The 16,590-nt window shown below is 39.9% G+C and overlaps 1 protein-coding gene across 1 annotated transcript; it reads right to left on the bottom strand.

Moving 5' to 3' along the window:
* Positions 1–584: 584 nt before the first annotated feature.
* LOC113290741 (ribosomal protein S14, mitochondrial-like) lies at positions 585–920 on the bottom strand. Its single transcript, XM_026540326.1, has one exon. It carries the CDS (start codon positions 918–920, stop codon positions 585–587), a length of 336 nt encoding a protein of 111 aa, XP_026396111.1.
* Positions 921–16,590: the final 15,670 nt, after the last annotated feature.

Genomic DNA, 16,590 nt, shown 5'->3' with positions numbered 1-16,590 from the left:
TCAGTTTAAAGTTGTTTGTGTTGCTCAACTTAGAGTTTTTTCTTTTCTTGAAGAGCATACCAGTTTTATGTATATAATTTTGTCCATTAGAACAACCATGTGTAAATATTTACACTAGAATTACCAATTTGTGAACTCGATTAGATATAATTAAATGCATCAAAAGAAGATAAGAAAACATTGCCCGTTGTCAACTTGTTCTATTGTCATCTTCTCTTCTTCTCACACATCCAGTTAGGCAATTCATAAGCACTTTACCTATGATAAAAAAAACTCAGCCAAATTATGAAACACTTAACTCGCAAACTATTTTAAACACAATTGAAAAAGCTACTCACTTAGGCAATTTATCAAACACAGAGCTGATAGACAATTTTAAACATAATCGAAACAAATTTCTATGTAGATTGTTTGAAATTGAATCGTATTGAAACTTCAACGACGTACTAACATAAACACAAAGTAGCAGTGGGAAAATGTAAACCTAACCCATTACATATAAACCCTTAATTAGTGTTTGGGTTGATTGAACAAGTAGTTTACGACCTTCACCGCCGCACTGAAAACTGAATCTCTGAAGCCTTCTACCAAGAAGATTTCTTAACACCAGTCAGAGCCCCTTTATCAGCTAAATCACGAAACACAATTCTAGACATACGAAACATGTTATAAACAGCACGAGCACGACCAGTAAAAACACATCGATTAACAATTCTTGTAAATGAACTGTTTCTTGGTAACTTCGATAACTGAATACGATGTTCGTCTCTCAATTCACTTGGTAAACTGTTATCTTTACTCATTGCTTTATGGAAAATTCGTTTCATTTCATATTTCTCTGCCAGTAATCTGCATTTGTGATCTCGAATGTTTCGGGCTTCCAATGGGAATCGATTCTCACCACCATTTTTAGTTGACATTTTTTGTCTGATCGGAAGAATTATCTGCTCGACAAATGTGTGAAAACGCAGAGATTTGATCGGAATTTATACCAAAACCTAAATCTTTTCGATCACTGTCTATCAGGAAAAAAAAAAGAGTAGAGTATCCCATTTGTGGGAATGTTATAAATACCATTTTGGTCCAAAACTTCATTGCTGGTACAATCCCATGGAGTCAACCTCGGCCAAGACAGCCAAGGTCTCGCAGGCGAATTTTCTCGGCGAAACGGATTGGATGGAAAAACCCGTCGAGACGGGCAAACTGTTTTCGAGTTTAGCCGAGACACATATTCTCGGCTGGGACCGAGACATCATAACAGTTTTATCTCTAGAAGATTATCTCGGGAATATATAACCATGACAGTTTTATCTCTGTGTAGATGGGGAAAAACGATTTGTTGGTTTTTACGGAATTGAGGAGACGACTGTGCGGAGGAGTCTCCTTGAACCGAGCGAAATATTTCACCTCACACAGATGCACTGCAAGAAGGGAGTGCTTTAAGTTCGAGAGATCAATCTGTAGGACTCCGTCCTAAACCAAGACAATGGCCGTTCCAGAGTCAATTCGGTCATAAGAGAGGATGGGTCGATCTGTAGGAGGGAAGCTGAGAAATGTGTGAGATCAATGGTGATCAAGGATTGCTGGTGTGTTGTGTATTTTACGTGAAAATAGTTTCTGAATGATCGAGTTTACTCAATTGAGAGTAATTGCTAAGACGATGTAGACGAAACACTGTCTATGGAGAATTGTCTGTTGTTTCAATCATGATTCAGAGACTTATTTATATTGCTAGAATTGTAAACACCTTGATCACATGAAGTGTGATAGTTGTTGGAGTCAAAGAGTGGGGAAGTGGAAATCGTGTTAAAACCAGTTGCTCATCGTGCGGAGACTTGGTTGATTTTCTACCCATTACTTTGCTAACTCCTCCAACTGATTGCACGAGTTGCTCACATTCTCGTAGTGTGTATGAACGCACGTGTCGTAGACCGCCATACCAAAACCCTAGTTAATATCCCCCATGTGACACGATTGATGTCTCGTGATTGTGGGGTCAGTTGACTCTATGGGACGATGAGTCCTTGTATTGCCGAGTCTTGATTTGCAAATGTTCAGAGACTCATGAATTGAACATGTCTGTTGAGGCGAAGGTATCATTGTCGAATAAATATTGATAACTTAAGACGAGCAAACTGTTACTGAATTGTTGAATATTGATAGTTGAACCAATATTCCTTAGTCTAAGAAAATATTGCTCATCTGAGCAAATATTGGTGGCAGGACCAAAAAAAATATTAATTTAAGATACTGACAACTAGGCCGAGCATAATAATAAAAGTGTTGATCACAGGATCAACGTAAAATTATTAGTGTTTGAATCTGCTCAAAATTATGTTTTTGCAGAGCTCTGGATTTGAAAACCTAATTTTTGATCAATTGATGATTTATTGAAAATAAATCACGGAGTGAAGGAGAGACTACCTACGTGGGATGATGGACCATTCATGTAGTGCCTGTATGCTCGAGTGAAAAAATACCAAAGTCTCTTGAAGACCAGGTGAAAAGATGATTAAATGTTGGTTTAATCATTTATTAAAATAGTACTCGTCTCAGCTTCAGGTGATGAAACCTAATTATGAAGAGATGAGGGACCGTCCAAGAGGGCATGAGACCGACCCTTGATGGTCGTGGGACCAGCTGATGGTAGTTTGAGCAAACTCCAAGTTGTTTGAGAAGAGTTTGGACCCAATATGAGCAATTGAGCAAATTAGGTCAAAATTGTTAAAACATGTGGGACCGGCTCTTTGCAAACCCTAGGGCCGTCCTTGGTCGGTCAAGGAGACATTCCCGTGTCACCATAATGTCCGTGTCTCGGTCCTAAGAGTTTCGATATTTTCTGAGGCGCGTTTGAGCAACATTTTGAGAAAATATGAAGGATTCAGGGTTTTGCTGAAACTGTGAATCTTCATGAGATGATGAAAACAATTAATAAAATAGGGGATTGCAAGGTGTGGGGCCGGCCACGGCTAGGGCATGGCCGACCATCTAGCATGCTCGATCCCGCAACACCTTTCCCAATTTTATATAATTTTATGTATTTTCCCCGATGTGAAGCAAATACCATGAAACCGAGGAATTTCATGAGGTTAAGGAATTTCCATGAGATTATGGAAATAATAAAATAGGAATTCATGAAGTGTGGGACCGACTATGGCAAGGCATGGTCGACCAATGAGCACGGTCCCATGGCACTTTCTCTAATTTTATATTATTTTCATGGTTTTAGGGAAATATCATGAAATCAAGGAGTTTGTTGAAACTAAGGAGTTTCCTTGAAATGAAGGAGTTTCCATGAGATGGGGGAAACAAATAATATTAAAATAATAAGACAAGAGCTTGTGGGACCGGCCACGACTAGGGCATGGCCGGGTGGCCAATGAGCCCGGTCCCGTGAGATTTTCCTTAATCTTATGTTATTTTCATGAGTTGAGGGAAATATCATGAAATCTGGGAATTTTTCTGGGATGAAGGAAATAATAATAAGGAATCATGAGGTGTGGGACCGGCCACGGCTAGGGCATGGCCAGCCGGCTAGTGGATTCGGTCCCACGACACTTTCCTAATTTTTATTATTTCTTTGATACGAGGAAACACCATGAGACTGGGGAGTTTCCTTAAGAAGAAGCAGATTTGCTCAAATGAAGGGATTTTCATGAGATCAGGGAAAAATAATAAAATATGATAAAATATATAATTGGGCCTGGGACTGGCCACGGCGTGACCGGCCGGCCGGTGGGCCCAGTCCCCTAGCGCCTTTGCTAATATTTTTTTTATTATTATTTTTCTTCCTATTTTGCATAGGTTCATCGTTCCTTAGTGTTTTGGAATGCTCATTCGTGCATTCAGGTGCTCGTTTGTGCATTATTGCTGAGTACACTTGCACCATTTGGTCGGGGCTTACTCGATATCGGCTCAGACGCCCGTTCGTTGAATATCTATTACTAACCCATGGAATTCTGCTGGGAAAACCATGAATTGAAGTAATGAAATATTATGAAGAACATAGAATGTTTCCAAATATTCAGCTAATGAATTTAAAGATTATAAGTAATTAATTGATGGTTCTATACTAGCAGGCATGCTGTCTAGGAGCATTAATTATCTGAGAATTGAGCGATATGAGCTTGTTGAAGCGTCATATTTTCTTTACATAGTCAGGGAAAACATTGTTACATCCTGAAGACGTTATTGCTCTATACTAGCAGGTAAGTCGTCTAGGAGCCGTCTAATCTTTCGATTCTACATAGAAGTAATTACTGAAATTGCTCAGTATTTATGAGATACGTCGTTGCCTCAGCTTAGAGACTGTATATCTGTGTATACTCTGAGAGATAGTATTCTCAGTCAGAGATTCATGCGGCATGAGCTTTCATGCTTCGATGAGAGACATGAGCCTCAATACTCATACGATTGTTGGATCAGGAGCATTACAATTATGGTTTTACGATTTTAATCCTTGTTGAAAATCGACCATCTACACTCTGGAAATTTTTTGGTGAAAGCTTAGAGTCCTTATTGCTGAAGACGTTATTGCTCTATACTAGCAGGTCAGTCGTCTAGGAGCCGTATAATCTTTTGATTCTATATAGAAGTAATTACTGAAATTGATCAGTATTTATGAGATACTCAGTTGCCTCATCTAAGAGACTGCACATCTGTGTATACTCTGAGAGATAATATTCTCAGTCAGAGATTCATGCGGCATGAGCTTTCATGCTTCGATGAGAGACATGAGCCTGAATACTCATCGGATTGCTGGATCAGGAGCATTACAATTATGGTTTTACGATTTTAACCTTGTTGAAAATCCACCATCTACATTAAGTCCCCTTCTTAGTGGGGGACAGTCATGTTCCTCAGTCAACACTGGATGGTGATTTTCTAATTATAGACGAAGTAAGTAATTGAACTTAGTCGTAAAATAAGATGTTACCGGATTTTCGATTGCGTTAGCAAACCATGGCTTGAACAAAGAACCCAGTGGCATGATAGAGAGCTGTCCAACGAGTCTAAATTGATGTAGGCCCGCTGATTTAGTGATGGAACCTTGGTCGGTTTAGGATTCACGTGTCCGGGCCCAAGAAAAGAAATCCTTGTGAAATTAGGTTTTGGAAACAAAATTTGATATAAAAGGAATTAATCTTCTCCCTTTTTTTTGTTTCTTCTCCACGACCGACCACCACCTTCATCCCTCTCCCCCTTCACATCAGCAGTAGGAATAAGAGCGGAAAATTCCGCCAGAGCCGCCAGCGTCGACCGGCGCCGCCACCGTACGGCCGACACCGATTAGGTAAGCGTGTTTTTTTTTCCAGAAACTTGGTGATTTTTTCATGAGTTGTTCATGTTAAAATCATATACATGTGCATATTTTAAGTGTGAGTTTCGTAGAAAGCCCTTATTTTATTAAACGTATGTTCGTTCGATCGTTAGTTCGAAAGACTAGCAATAATCTCTAGCTTGAGAGATTTTTTTTTTGAAATAGACCTATATCCAGTGATAAAATTTTGTTTATGAGCTTTCATGGAAACCAAAACTTTATCTTAAAAGGTGTGAACTTTTCACAAAACCAAAATAAACCTCTGTTTCAAAGACGGACAATCGTACGAAGGAAAAGAGACCCTTCTTTTTTTTTTAATCAAACCGTGGAGTATCCAAAAAAAAAATTTTGATAAAACCACGTGACCTTGCGCTCACGTCAATTATTTTTTTATAATTTACTTGAGTTAATCACGTTATTTATTTATATATATATATATCCGAAAACCAAAGCCTGACTTTGAGCAATATTAACAGCAAATAATTATTTATGATGAAATATTTGTTTAGTTTTCATAATTCGATGATTAATGTTCGTATCATCGTATGATGTAAGTGTTCATGATTTTATCAAAACCTGAGTTTTGCTCGTCTTTTGTCGATTCGAAGAAACGAGCAAATTTTGGAGTGTTAACTCTTGCATTACCATCACTATTATTAGTGGAATCGTAAAAAGGTAAGAGTTAAGAGTTACCATTTTGTGAATGCTTGCATGAGTATTTTGTCATCAGATTGTATAAGTCCATCATATTGTCGAAGTTTGCATTTTGTATGATGATATACTGAAGTAGAATGTTTTGTGCACATTACAGCTACTTCGCAAGGATGTCTGACTCCCAAGAAAATGACGCCTCCAGAGACGATACATGTATGGATGAGATTTCCGTTGGTGAAGAAGAAGAAGAAACACCTGGAATCAAAAACGTCCCAAATATATATGATGCATTCTTCACGGTTCAACAGGGAATTGAAAAACGCCTCAAAACTCCAGCATTTCGTCTTCTGATAAATCCCAAAGAGGTTGTTCAGAAGAAATTGGTGGCTCCTCGAGTAGCTATTTGATTTTGTCTTGAACGAGGAATTTTTCTTGCGTCGATTATAGAATTCAAACTTTCTCGGCGACCTTTAGAAAATTCTCTGGATGGGCGAGACATATGCTGGGTTTTCCTCGTGTTAGAGCCATGTTGGACAGTGCACAGGTGACAAGGGCCATCCTATTATCTAGATACTTGTTCATTTTTCATGACGCGAGAGGTATTGTAGATCTTCTTGCTCGTTGGTGCATTCCAACTCATAATTTGATATGCAGATGGGGAGAGTTTACCATCACTTTGGAGGATGTAGTTGCTTTGTTGCATCTCCCAATCACGGGTAACTTTTCTATAAATCTTTCAGCAGAGGAGACAACAGTTTCCAACATCTTGACAGCCGAGATGAAGATAATTAATAAATCATATGGCAAAGGTTGTTATGCCCACTAGTTAACACACTGGTGACCGAGAGATACCCCTCTTGATAGACCTGTTGATGGTATGTTATCTATTGTTGCTTTCTTGTGTTTATGACTGTCCAGGGACGTATTTGAAGATACTGGAACTTTGCTAAAGCCTTTTGTAATTCCTTTTGCCATTAAGATGGCTCAAGGTGAACAACTTCTCATAGGTAGTCTATTCTTGGGTTCTTTGTACTCTAACCTAGACTCCTTGGTTATAGACTCCAGCGTTTCGAACGCCTTTATGAAGATTGAATGCTACGATAATACGATGTTTCTCCAAGCCTTGATGTGGGAACGATTCAAGAATTATGCACCTATTCCTCGTAATACCTTGCAAGGACTGAATGATGTTGATGCTCGCTGTATTTTTCCTGAGAAGGATAATGTCAGGATTATGCGCTGGTCTACAAAGCAACCTCAATCCAAGACACATCTCATTGATGTGTTAGACAATGAATCTGAGTTTAATTTTCGCCCCTGGGTGTCAATTCCTTCTTATGTTTCTCAGTTGTCAACCTTCAATACTGATGAAAGCGTGACTTTGAAATCTGGTGCTGACTTGAGTGATGGCGAGAGATCCTTCATGTTGAGTTGTACTCCGGTTCATTTGATATCAGCAATGTATGGATATTTTTCAGTAGAAGAATACAACATCGATAGAGCATCTCGTCAAATGGGTATGGATCAATGTGTTCCAACTTTTTGAATGAGGAAACCATCAGTGGAACAGATTAAGATCTGTTTATATCGCACACATGTGGAAGGAATCTCTTATTGGTTCCCTTGTTCTGAACGAATTTCATATGTAACTCCAAGTTACATAGATTTCTGAGATCAACAGCTTGAGGGTTTACACGATTTTGTAATGGTTGGACAACCTTTAGTGAAAGAGCCTCCTTCTACTGAGATGATTGCTTCTCGACCAAGATTGAAACATATCTTTAGCGGAGATAAGCGAAAGGCATCTCTAGGATGTTCACCAGTATGTATCTTTTGCGTAATCTTCATAAAATTAAAATAATTGCTTTTTGATTATCGCATCAATTTATTTTGCAGGATGGTCGTACTGTGAGACCTCGAATCGAAGTAAACTTCTCAGAAGCAGAAACAGTTATTCACGGTGGAGAGGGCAGGAACAAGAATTGCAAGATGTTTGCGAACACCATAAAGTCCCCAGTTGTTTATTTGGTGAGTTGTCAATATTTTTTCCGCAGTGACTCTTTCCTATCAATGTTATTAGGATCATAAAACCAATATTCGTTATTTGGTTACATAATTTTACTCCATCAAGTATTGACGGCCTTCAATTCTCTGCTGCTGGGCAAACGGTTCCTGACTTGAGTGCTGAAGAAGAGAATGACGTGAGTATCTCTTCATATAATCAAATATGATGCTTCGTAGATAAAATGTTAATTGTTTGAGAATATATCCAGGAGAATGTCGCCATGGAAGTGGAGAGTACTGATGCTCGTTCATCTTCGGAGGATGGAGATAAAGAAAATTCCCGGGGTTCAAAATCGAATGGAAGTAATGATACTCTTGATGTTGACACGGGGAATTCTGATTCCTTGAGCGTTTCAGAGACCACCCAAGTAAGTATTTCCATTACATTTTATCCATAGAAGCATAAAATTGTTGATTTATGAATGAATGAATGAATGAATGAGAATCCATGTGAATACACGAAAAACTTTTCCGAAATACGTCACCAGAAAATTCAGAACTCAGTCTTTTAGAAAAAAAGCCATAAAATCTTCGTCCGATGTCAGATTTTCGCGATCTACCCATGTACCTTCATGCACAGAAAATTTCCCATCTTTAGAAAAGAATATTTTGAGGTTTTGAGCACATTTAGGGGTCGAAATCAGCGAAACAGTAAACTTCCAGGAGACTTTCAGAAATTTCTCAACTGGTGTGTAGTTCGATGTTTTGGTCACATAGTTTTACTCGCTCATCCAATAGCTACGAAATTTTGATATGTTGTAGAGAACATCCATACGAAGAAAATGGTATATAACTAAACTTTAAATTCTACACCAATTGCTCCCAGTTCGTCATCTTATGCAGGGCAGTGTGAATCTTTTCAGACGAGTTTGTTGCCAAAACGTGTTTTATGACTTCCACGCTATTTGTTCATTCCTTGAATGTATAATGGTGAAATTTGATAATCTTAGACCACTTAGATGCTGTAGTTTATGATTCCATTTGGTTTCCTCATTTTGATTACTCTAATCTTATGTAATCTTCGTATTAGGTGCTAAATACCGAAGTTGGAAATACTGAAACCAACAATGATAACTCGAGAATACCAGAGGTTATTGATGAAGGGACAACCATATCTTCACTTCAAGGCCATGAGAGGGTCGTTATCGAAGCCGTTAAGGAGACCGAGACTTTGATTGTTGTCGCTTTAATGACTGAAGAAGCTGAACCGCAGGTAGAAGACACTGAGGAAGCTGTCGACATGACTGTAGAAGTCGCTCCAGTGGTTGAGAATCGTATAGTGGTGCATGAATATCCAAGTGAAGGGATTTCTTTTGATCCTCCATTTTATGCATCGCTCCCATATCACCAACTAGTTGGTGGATTCAGTGTTCCTATTGGATATGTCGGTTTGTATGACAATATTTGGAAGAAGTTTGGACACATCATCATTACCAGAGACCCTGAGCGTGCTTATTCTTTAACCATGAAAGTAAGTGTTATCTTGCGTGTTGTAAATGATATACGCACCAGGGCCAGAAATACTGTTACTCCAGATGTACTCTTTGATTGGGAGTTCAACTTGGAGAATTCTGAAAGACTTGGCTTCAACGTGAAATGGCTTCATAAGAAGATAGATGCTATCAAAGACTCATGCGAGAACAACATACCCTTTCCCAATGATGCTGTGAAGGAAAAGGAAGACAAGATTGCTAGGATGACTGAAGAGATGAACACGGAGAAGGCGGCTTTGCAAGTCTTGAAGGATGCAGAGGAGCGAAAATCTTTCTTTGCTGATTTTCTTTGATTTATTTTTCATAATCTCCTGAATTTCTAAACTTCTGAGAGATGTGAGATTTTATTTCTTGGTTTTGGATAAGTAGAGGATTGAGGATTTTCTTTGGATTTGATAAAGATTTTTTTAAGTAAACTGAACTGAAGATAAATTGCTGAATTCAAATTCTGAATGCAAGTATTGCAAACGTTTTGGAGGAATTGAAATACAATGAAAGGAAATCCTAGATGCCAAATCCAGACGTCATGAATGTTCAAACGTCTAATACCTCAAATATCTAACGATCTCAGGCGTCAAATGCTTTGAGCCAATTCTCATGTATCACTGGTACAGTCTTTCCATCCGTGTTGATTAGCTTGTAGTATCCTCCAGCTATGGATTTAGCGACCATAACAGGTCCTTCCCAATTAGAGTTCCTTGCGAAATGAAGATTGCGCTTAGATTCTTTAAGAATTAAATCTCCTTCATGAAATTTGTTAGACTTGATCGTTCGCGCCTTGAATATCTTCTGTTGATTAGGAATTCCTCGTGCAGTGGAGCTCCATGGTTGTGGGGCCTTCCAGTCTTGGGGCACATATGAACATTCACACAAAGAAAGGTATCCAGAATACTGCTTGTCATGTTAAACCATATCTTCAGCAATAAACCTTCTGATGGAATGTTCAATTTGAAGGAGCTCCATATTCAGCCATTTGGCGTAATATTGCTGAGGTAAGGTCATCCACTCATAGCATTTTGTAATAGCTACGGTGTTGATAGGACGAAGCCCTCGGACCCAAGAAGTATAGTTGAAAACTGACAAAATAGACACATTAGGAGGAATAAGACTTGCCTGAGCGCGGAACCTTTTGACGAAGGCGTTTGCATTTTCTTCCGGCTTTTGTGTTAGTTCCATTAAAGCTTAGACATGCTCAAATGGTGGAGCATCCTCTATTTCTTCCGAATCAGAGCTTTCTTCAACGGAGAAATGTGCAAGTGAAGGTGTTGGAGTTACCTTTCCAGTATGAATCCACGTACGCCCAAGGATCATATCATATACTGGATCTTCCCGGATTATGTAAAATTTGGTCTCTGTCCAGGTTGAGTCCACCTTCATCTTGAGAGTGATGTAGCTATAGGCGTCTCTGGGCATCCCTTCATAATCCATAATTGAGGTTGGAGAATGGATAGCTCCTTGTCGAGTGATGCCCGCAGCTCTGAGAATTTTTAGAGGGATAACATTGACAGCAGTGCCAACATCAATCAACACTTGTTTGAACTCGTTTCCTTTGAGATGGACTGTCGTGAGAAGTCCCCAGTCGTACATTTTTTTGTCTGTTACTGAAGGCTCAGAGAGCATCTCCTGGATCATCAAAAGCTTTCCTGACACGATGTGGTTTAGTGCAGCAAACATGTCTTTCCTTTGAGCCTTTGATAGGTATAGAAATTCACAGGCATGTTCAATTAAGGATTGAACTTCTTCCTTGACAGGTGGTTCAGAGAGATTGAAAATTCTGACTGGGAGGGGATCTATGTGTACTCTTTCAGTCCCCAAGTTAAGCTCTCCTGATTCAACCTTTTCCCTGAATATGCGTTTCAAAACTCTGAAGTCACTTTTGGGATGATTGACGAATCTGTGGAAGCGGAAGTAACGAGGACTTTCCATGTCCTCTTCAGTTGGTTCTTTCTTGACATATGGCAACTTGATTGCACCATCTTGGATCCAGACATCCAGCAGTTCGATCACCTCTTCAATGGAAAAGGGGAAGTCAGGTGCTTCTTGATCAGTTCATGTGTGTTGGTCAGGGGCTTGTGCATCTTTCTTATCCTTTCTTTGTGCTTTTGAAGGAGCTGAGGTATGCTTGGGTGGCTCGGATTTCCGTTTGCTCCCTTCTGTGACAACATTTGTGCAGGGTTGGAGATTGTACTGCTTGTTGATTAAACGTCTTCTACCTCGAGTTTCTCGTGGTTCTTCAGTTTTTGTAGCCTTAGCCTTTTCTAGTAAAGCGGGTGCGGTAGTTGCCGATCTCTTAGCGGCTTCATGAAGTTATGAAAAGGTCTGGAAGCGTAGATTTTCCAGTAAAGCTCTGTAGACCGGGATCATTCCATTGATGCACAAGTCCACAAGTTGCTTCGTGACATTTGGATCATGACAATCCATGGCTTGAACCCTAAACCTTTTCACATAATCAATAGGATGTTCGTTGCTTCTTTGAAACATCCTTCCGAGGTCAGAGAGAGTGATTTGCTCTGAAACGAAGAAATATTTTATGTAGAAAGTATTAATCATTTCTCCCCAACTTTTGATAGTTCCTGGTGCGATGTTGTTGTACCAGGTGTATGTTCTTCCTTTCAAAGATTTTGAAAATTCCTTGAGGCAGACAATATGGTTATGTTCATGTTCGCCCAAAGCTTCTAGAAACCGAGAAACATATTCTCGAGCATTTCTTGTTCCATCATAAAGGGTGAACGTTGGAGAAACATAACCTTTTGGCATAGGAATCTTTTGTGTATCGGCAGGGTATGGGGGTTGGTGACGGTGAACAGAAGAGGACGCCTTATCCTTTACACGATCTTCCAAGAGGCGCTCCAAGTCTTCACGGGTGATGAAACTGGTCGGTTCCTTCGACTCTGCAGCTTTAGCTTTAGGAACCTCCTCAACATCTACTTCATGGATCGGAGTGACTTCGGGATTAGTGTCTGAAGTTTTTTGTTTAGCTTTTCCTTTCTCCCGAGTTTTCTATGACACCTTGTCTGTAAGAGTCTTGAGATAATTGAATAATTCCTTCTGAGTCGCATCCATATCAGTCTGATTCTTGGAAAGAGTTTCCTGCACTTTCATGAGATCACCTATGGTATGCGGATTTTCTCTAACTTCCTCAGGATGCCGTCCAAAGAGAGGATGATTTCCAGCATTGGGCTGAGGAGGAGTAACATCGCCACCATTGTCAGAAGCAGAAATAGTTTCTGGAATACCATCATTGCTATTGTTGCTAGTGCTAGCGTCGTTTGCATTTGTAACTAACCAGACCTAAGACCATCCATCTTATGAAAATGTGATATTGCAACCGAGAGAATGATCTCCCACTGTGGTTGCCAAACTGTAGATGGGGAAAAACGATTTGCTGGTTTTTACGGAATTGAGGAGATGACCGTGCGGAGGAGTCTCCTTGAACTGAGCAAAATGTTTCACCTCACACAGATGCACTGCAAGAAGGGAGTGCTTTAAGTTCGAGAGATCAATATGTAGGACTACGGCCTAAACCAAGACAATGGTCGTTCCAGAGTCAATTCGGTCACAAGAGAAGATGGTTCGATCTGTAGGGGAAGCTGAGAAATGTGTGAGATCAATGGTGATCAAGGATTGCTGGTGTGTTGTGTATTTTACGTGAAAATAGTTTCTGAATGATCGAGTTTACTCAAATTGCTAAGACGATATAGACGAAACACTGTCTATAGAGAATTGTCTGTTGTTTTAATCATAATTCAGAGACTTATTTATATTGCTAGAATTGTAAACACCTTGATCCCATGAAGTGTGATAGTTGTTGGAGTCAAAGAGTGGGGAAGTGGAAATCGTGTTAAAACCAGTTGCTCATCGTGCGGAGACTTGGTTGATTTTCTACCCACTACTTTGCTAACTCCTCTAACTGATTGCACGACTTGCTCACATTCTCGTTGTGTATATGAACACACTTGCCGTAGAACGCCATACCGAAACCATAGTTAATATCTCCCATGTGACACGATTGATGTCTCGTGATTGTGGAGTCATCTGCTGACTTTATGTGACGATGAGTCCTTGTATTGCTGAGTCTTGATTTGCAAATGTTTTGAGCCTCATGAATTGAACATGTTTGTTGATACGAATGTATCATTGTCGAATAAATGTTGATAACTTAAGACGAGCAATCTGTTACTGAATTGTTGAATATTGATAGTTGAACCAATATTCCTTAGTCTAAGAAAATATTGCTCATCTGATGAATTGTTGGTGGAAGGACCAAATAAAATATTAATTTAAGATACTGACAACTAGGCCGAGCATAATAATAAAAGTGTTGATCACAGGATCAACGTAAAATTATTAGTGTTTGAATCTGGTCAGAATTATGTTTTTGCAGAGCTCTGGATTCGAAACCCTAATTTTTGATCAATTGATGATTTAATGAAAATCAATCACGGAGTGAAGGAGAGACCGCCTACGTGGGATGATGGACCATCCATGTAGTGCATGTATGCTCGAGTGAGCAAATACCAAAGTATCTTGAAGACCAGGTGAAAGATGATTAAATGCTGGTTTAATCATTTATTAAAATAGTACTCGTCTCAGTTTCAGGTGATGAAACCTAATTATGCAGAGATGAGGGACCGTCCAAGAGGGCATGAGACCTTCCATTGATGATCTTGGGACCAGATGATGGTCGTTTGAGCAAACTCCAAGTTGTTTGAGAAGAGTTTGGACCCAATATGAGCAATTGAGCAAATTAGGTCAAAATTGTTAAAACATGTGGGACCGGCTCTTTGCAAACCTTAGGGCCGGCCTTGGTCGGTCAAGGAGACATGCCCGTGTCACCATAATGTCCGTGTCTCAGTCCTGAGAGTTTCAATATTTTCTGAGGCGCGTTTGAGCAACATTTTGAGAAAATATGAAGGATTCAGTGTTTTGATGAAACTGAGGAATCTTCATGAGATGATGAAAAAAATTAATAAAATAGGGGATTGCAAAGTGTTGGACTGGCCTCGGCTAGAGCATGGTCGTCCAGCTAGCAAGCTCGATCCCGCAACACATTTCCCAATTTTATGTATTTTCCCTGATGTGAAGCAAATACCATGAAACTGAGGAATTTCATGAGGTTAAGGAATTTCCATGAGATTATGGAAATAATAAAATAGGAATTCATGAAGTGTGGGACTGGCTATGGAAAGGCATGGCCGGGCGGCCAATGAGCACGGTCCCATGGGACTTTCCGTAATTTTATATTATTTTCATGGTTTTAGGGAAATATCATGAAATCAAGGAGTTTGTTGAAACTAAGGAGTTTCCTTGAAGTGAAGGAGTTTCCATGAGATGAGGGGAAAAAATAATATTAAAATAATAAGACAAGGGCGTGTGGGACCGTCCACGGCTAGGGCATGGCCGGCCGGCTGTAGATGGGGAAAACGGTTTGCTGGTTTTCTAGGAAAGTGGAGAGTCGAGCGTGCTGTCGGGACTCCTCAACCGAGCGAACTGCTGAACCTCACACAGATGCACCGCTGCAAAGGGGGTGCTTAGATTCGGTAAACAATCTGTATGACTCCGGCCTAAACCATGACAATGGCCGTTCCAGAGTCAATTCGGTCGCAAAGAGGAAGACGGGTTGATCTGTAGGAGGGAAGCTGAGAGTTGTGTGGGATCAGTGATGATCAAGGATTGTGGGTGTGTTGAAGGTTTCTGCAATATTGTTGAACTGCTGAAGTTGAGTTCTGTGAATAAGTTTATATCGAGTTGTTGACGGATAATGATGATAATTGATGATATCCTGATATCCTCTATTTAGACTTATTTTTATTGCAAGAATGATGTACCACTGATCCCTGTAAGTGTGACGGTTTCTTGAGTGAAAGAGTGGGAAAGTGGGAGATCGTGGTAAAGTCAGTTACATGTCGTGCGGACACTTGACTGATCGTGCACCCACTACTTTGCTAACTCCTTCAACCATTTACACGACTTACGCACATTTCTCGTTGTGGATGAATCCACGTGTCGTAGACCGCCAGACCAAAACCCTAAGTGACATCCCCCCATTTGTGACGTGATTGATATTTCACGAATCGTGGAGTCTGCAAGGTAGACGTGTATTAGTTAGTCAGTTGTTGACTGATTTAGACTGTGAGTCTAGTTTTGTTGAATCGAGCATAAGTGGTGAATGCTCAGTGATTCATGGATTGAACATGTAGTTCTCTGAGATGTCAATGAATTACTGACTAGACGACTGAGCAAGTATTGCTCAACTCGACGAATTGTTGAATATTGAGAGTTTGTCGAGCAATTGAGCAAGTATTGCTCAATTCGACGAATTTGATAATTTTGGCGTGCAACTGAGCAAGTGTTGCTCAATTCAACAAACTACTGATGAATTACTGAACATTGATGGTTGGATCAATATTCGAGCAACTGAGCAAGTATTGCTCAATTCGACGAATTATTTACTGGTGTCGTGACCCAATAAAATATTAATCAAAAATATTGGTGAATTACCGAATATTATTAATTTGGATGTTGATTGCTGAATCAACATTATTTTGTGTTTGAACTTGCTCAGAATGGTGATTCGTGAAGCGTTTGTTCGAAACCCTAATTTTTATCAATCCTTCATCAATTGGTGAATTGCTGAAAATTAGTCATGAGTGAGGAGGGACCGAACACATGGGATGATGAGCGTCCATGGGTTACCAGTGCTCGAGTGAGCACGCACCAGGGTTCTCAGTTTGAGAGTTGGTGAAAGAACGATGATTAAATGCAGGTTTCATCATTTATTGAAATATTGCTGGATTCATCATTAGGTGATAAAACCTAGGTATGAGAGATGAGGACCGACCAAGAGAGCATGGGACCGGCTCTTGGTGGTCACGGGACCAGTTGTTGGTCATTTGGAGAATCCCCTAGTTGGTTGGAGAGAGTTCGGGCCCAGTATGAGCAATTGAGCAAATTAGGTCAGAATTATGAAAACCTGTGAGACCGGCTTTATGAAAGACCTAGGAATGACTCTGGTCGGTCATCAAGGCATGCACATGTTTCCGTGGTGTCTGTGTTTCC

This window comes from Papaver somniferum, chromosome 6 (genome assembly GCF_003573695.1).
Source record: "Papaver somniferum cultivar HN1 chromosome 6, ASM357369v1, whole genome shotgun sequence".
Taxonomy (NCBI): Eukaryota; Viridiplantae; Streptophyta; class Magnoliopsida; order Ranunculales; family Papaveraceae; genus Papaver; species Papaver somniferum.
The sequence above is the reverse complement of the archived record's forward strand: the minus strand, read 5'-3'. Positions and strand labels throughout refer to the sequence as shown.

Bases quoted from the DNA above. Each gene is read 5' to 3' on its own strand.
- LOC113290741 (XM_026540326.1), bottom strand. From the start codon at position 920: ATGTCAACTAAAAATGGTGGTGAGAATCGATTCCCATTGGAAGCCCGA.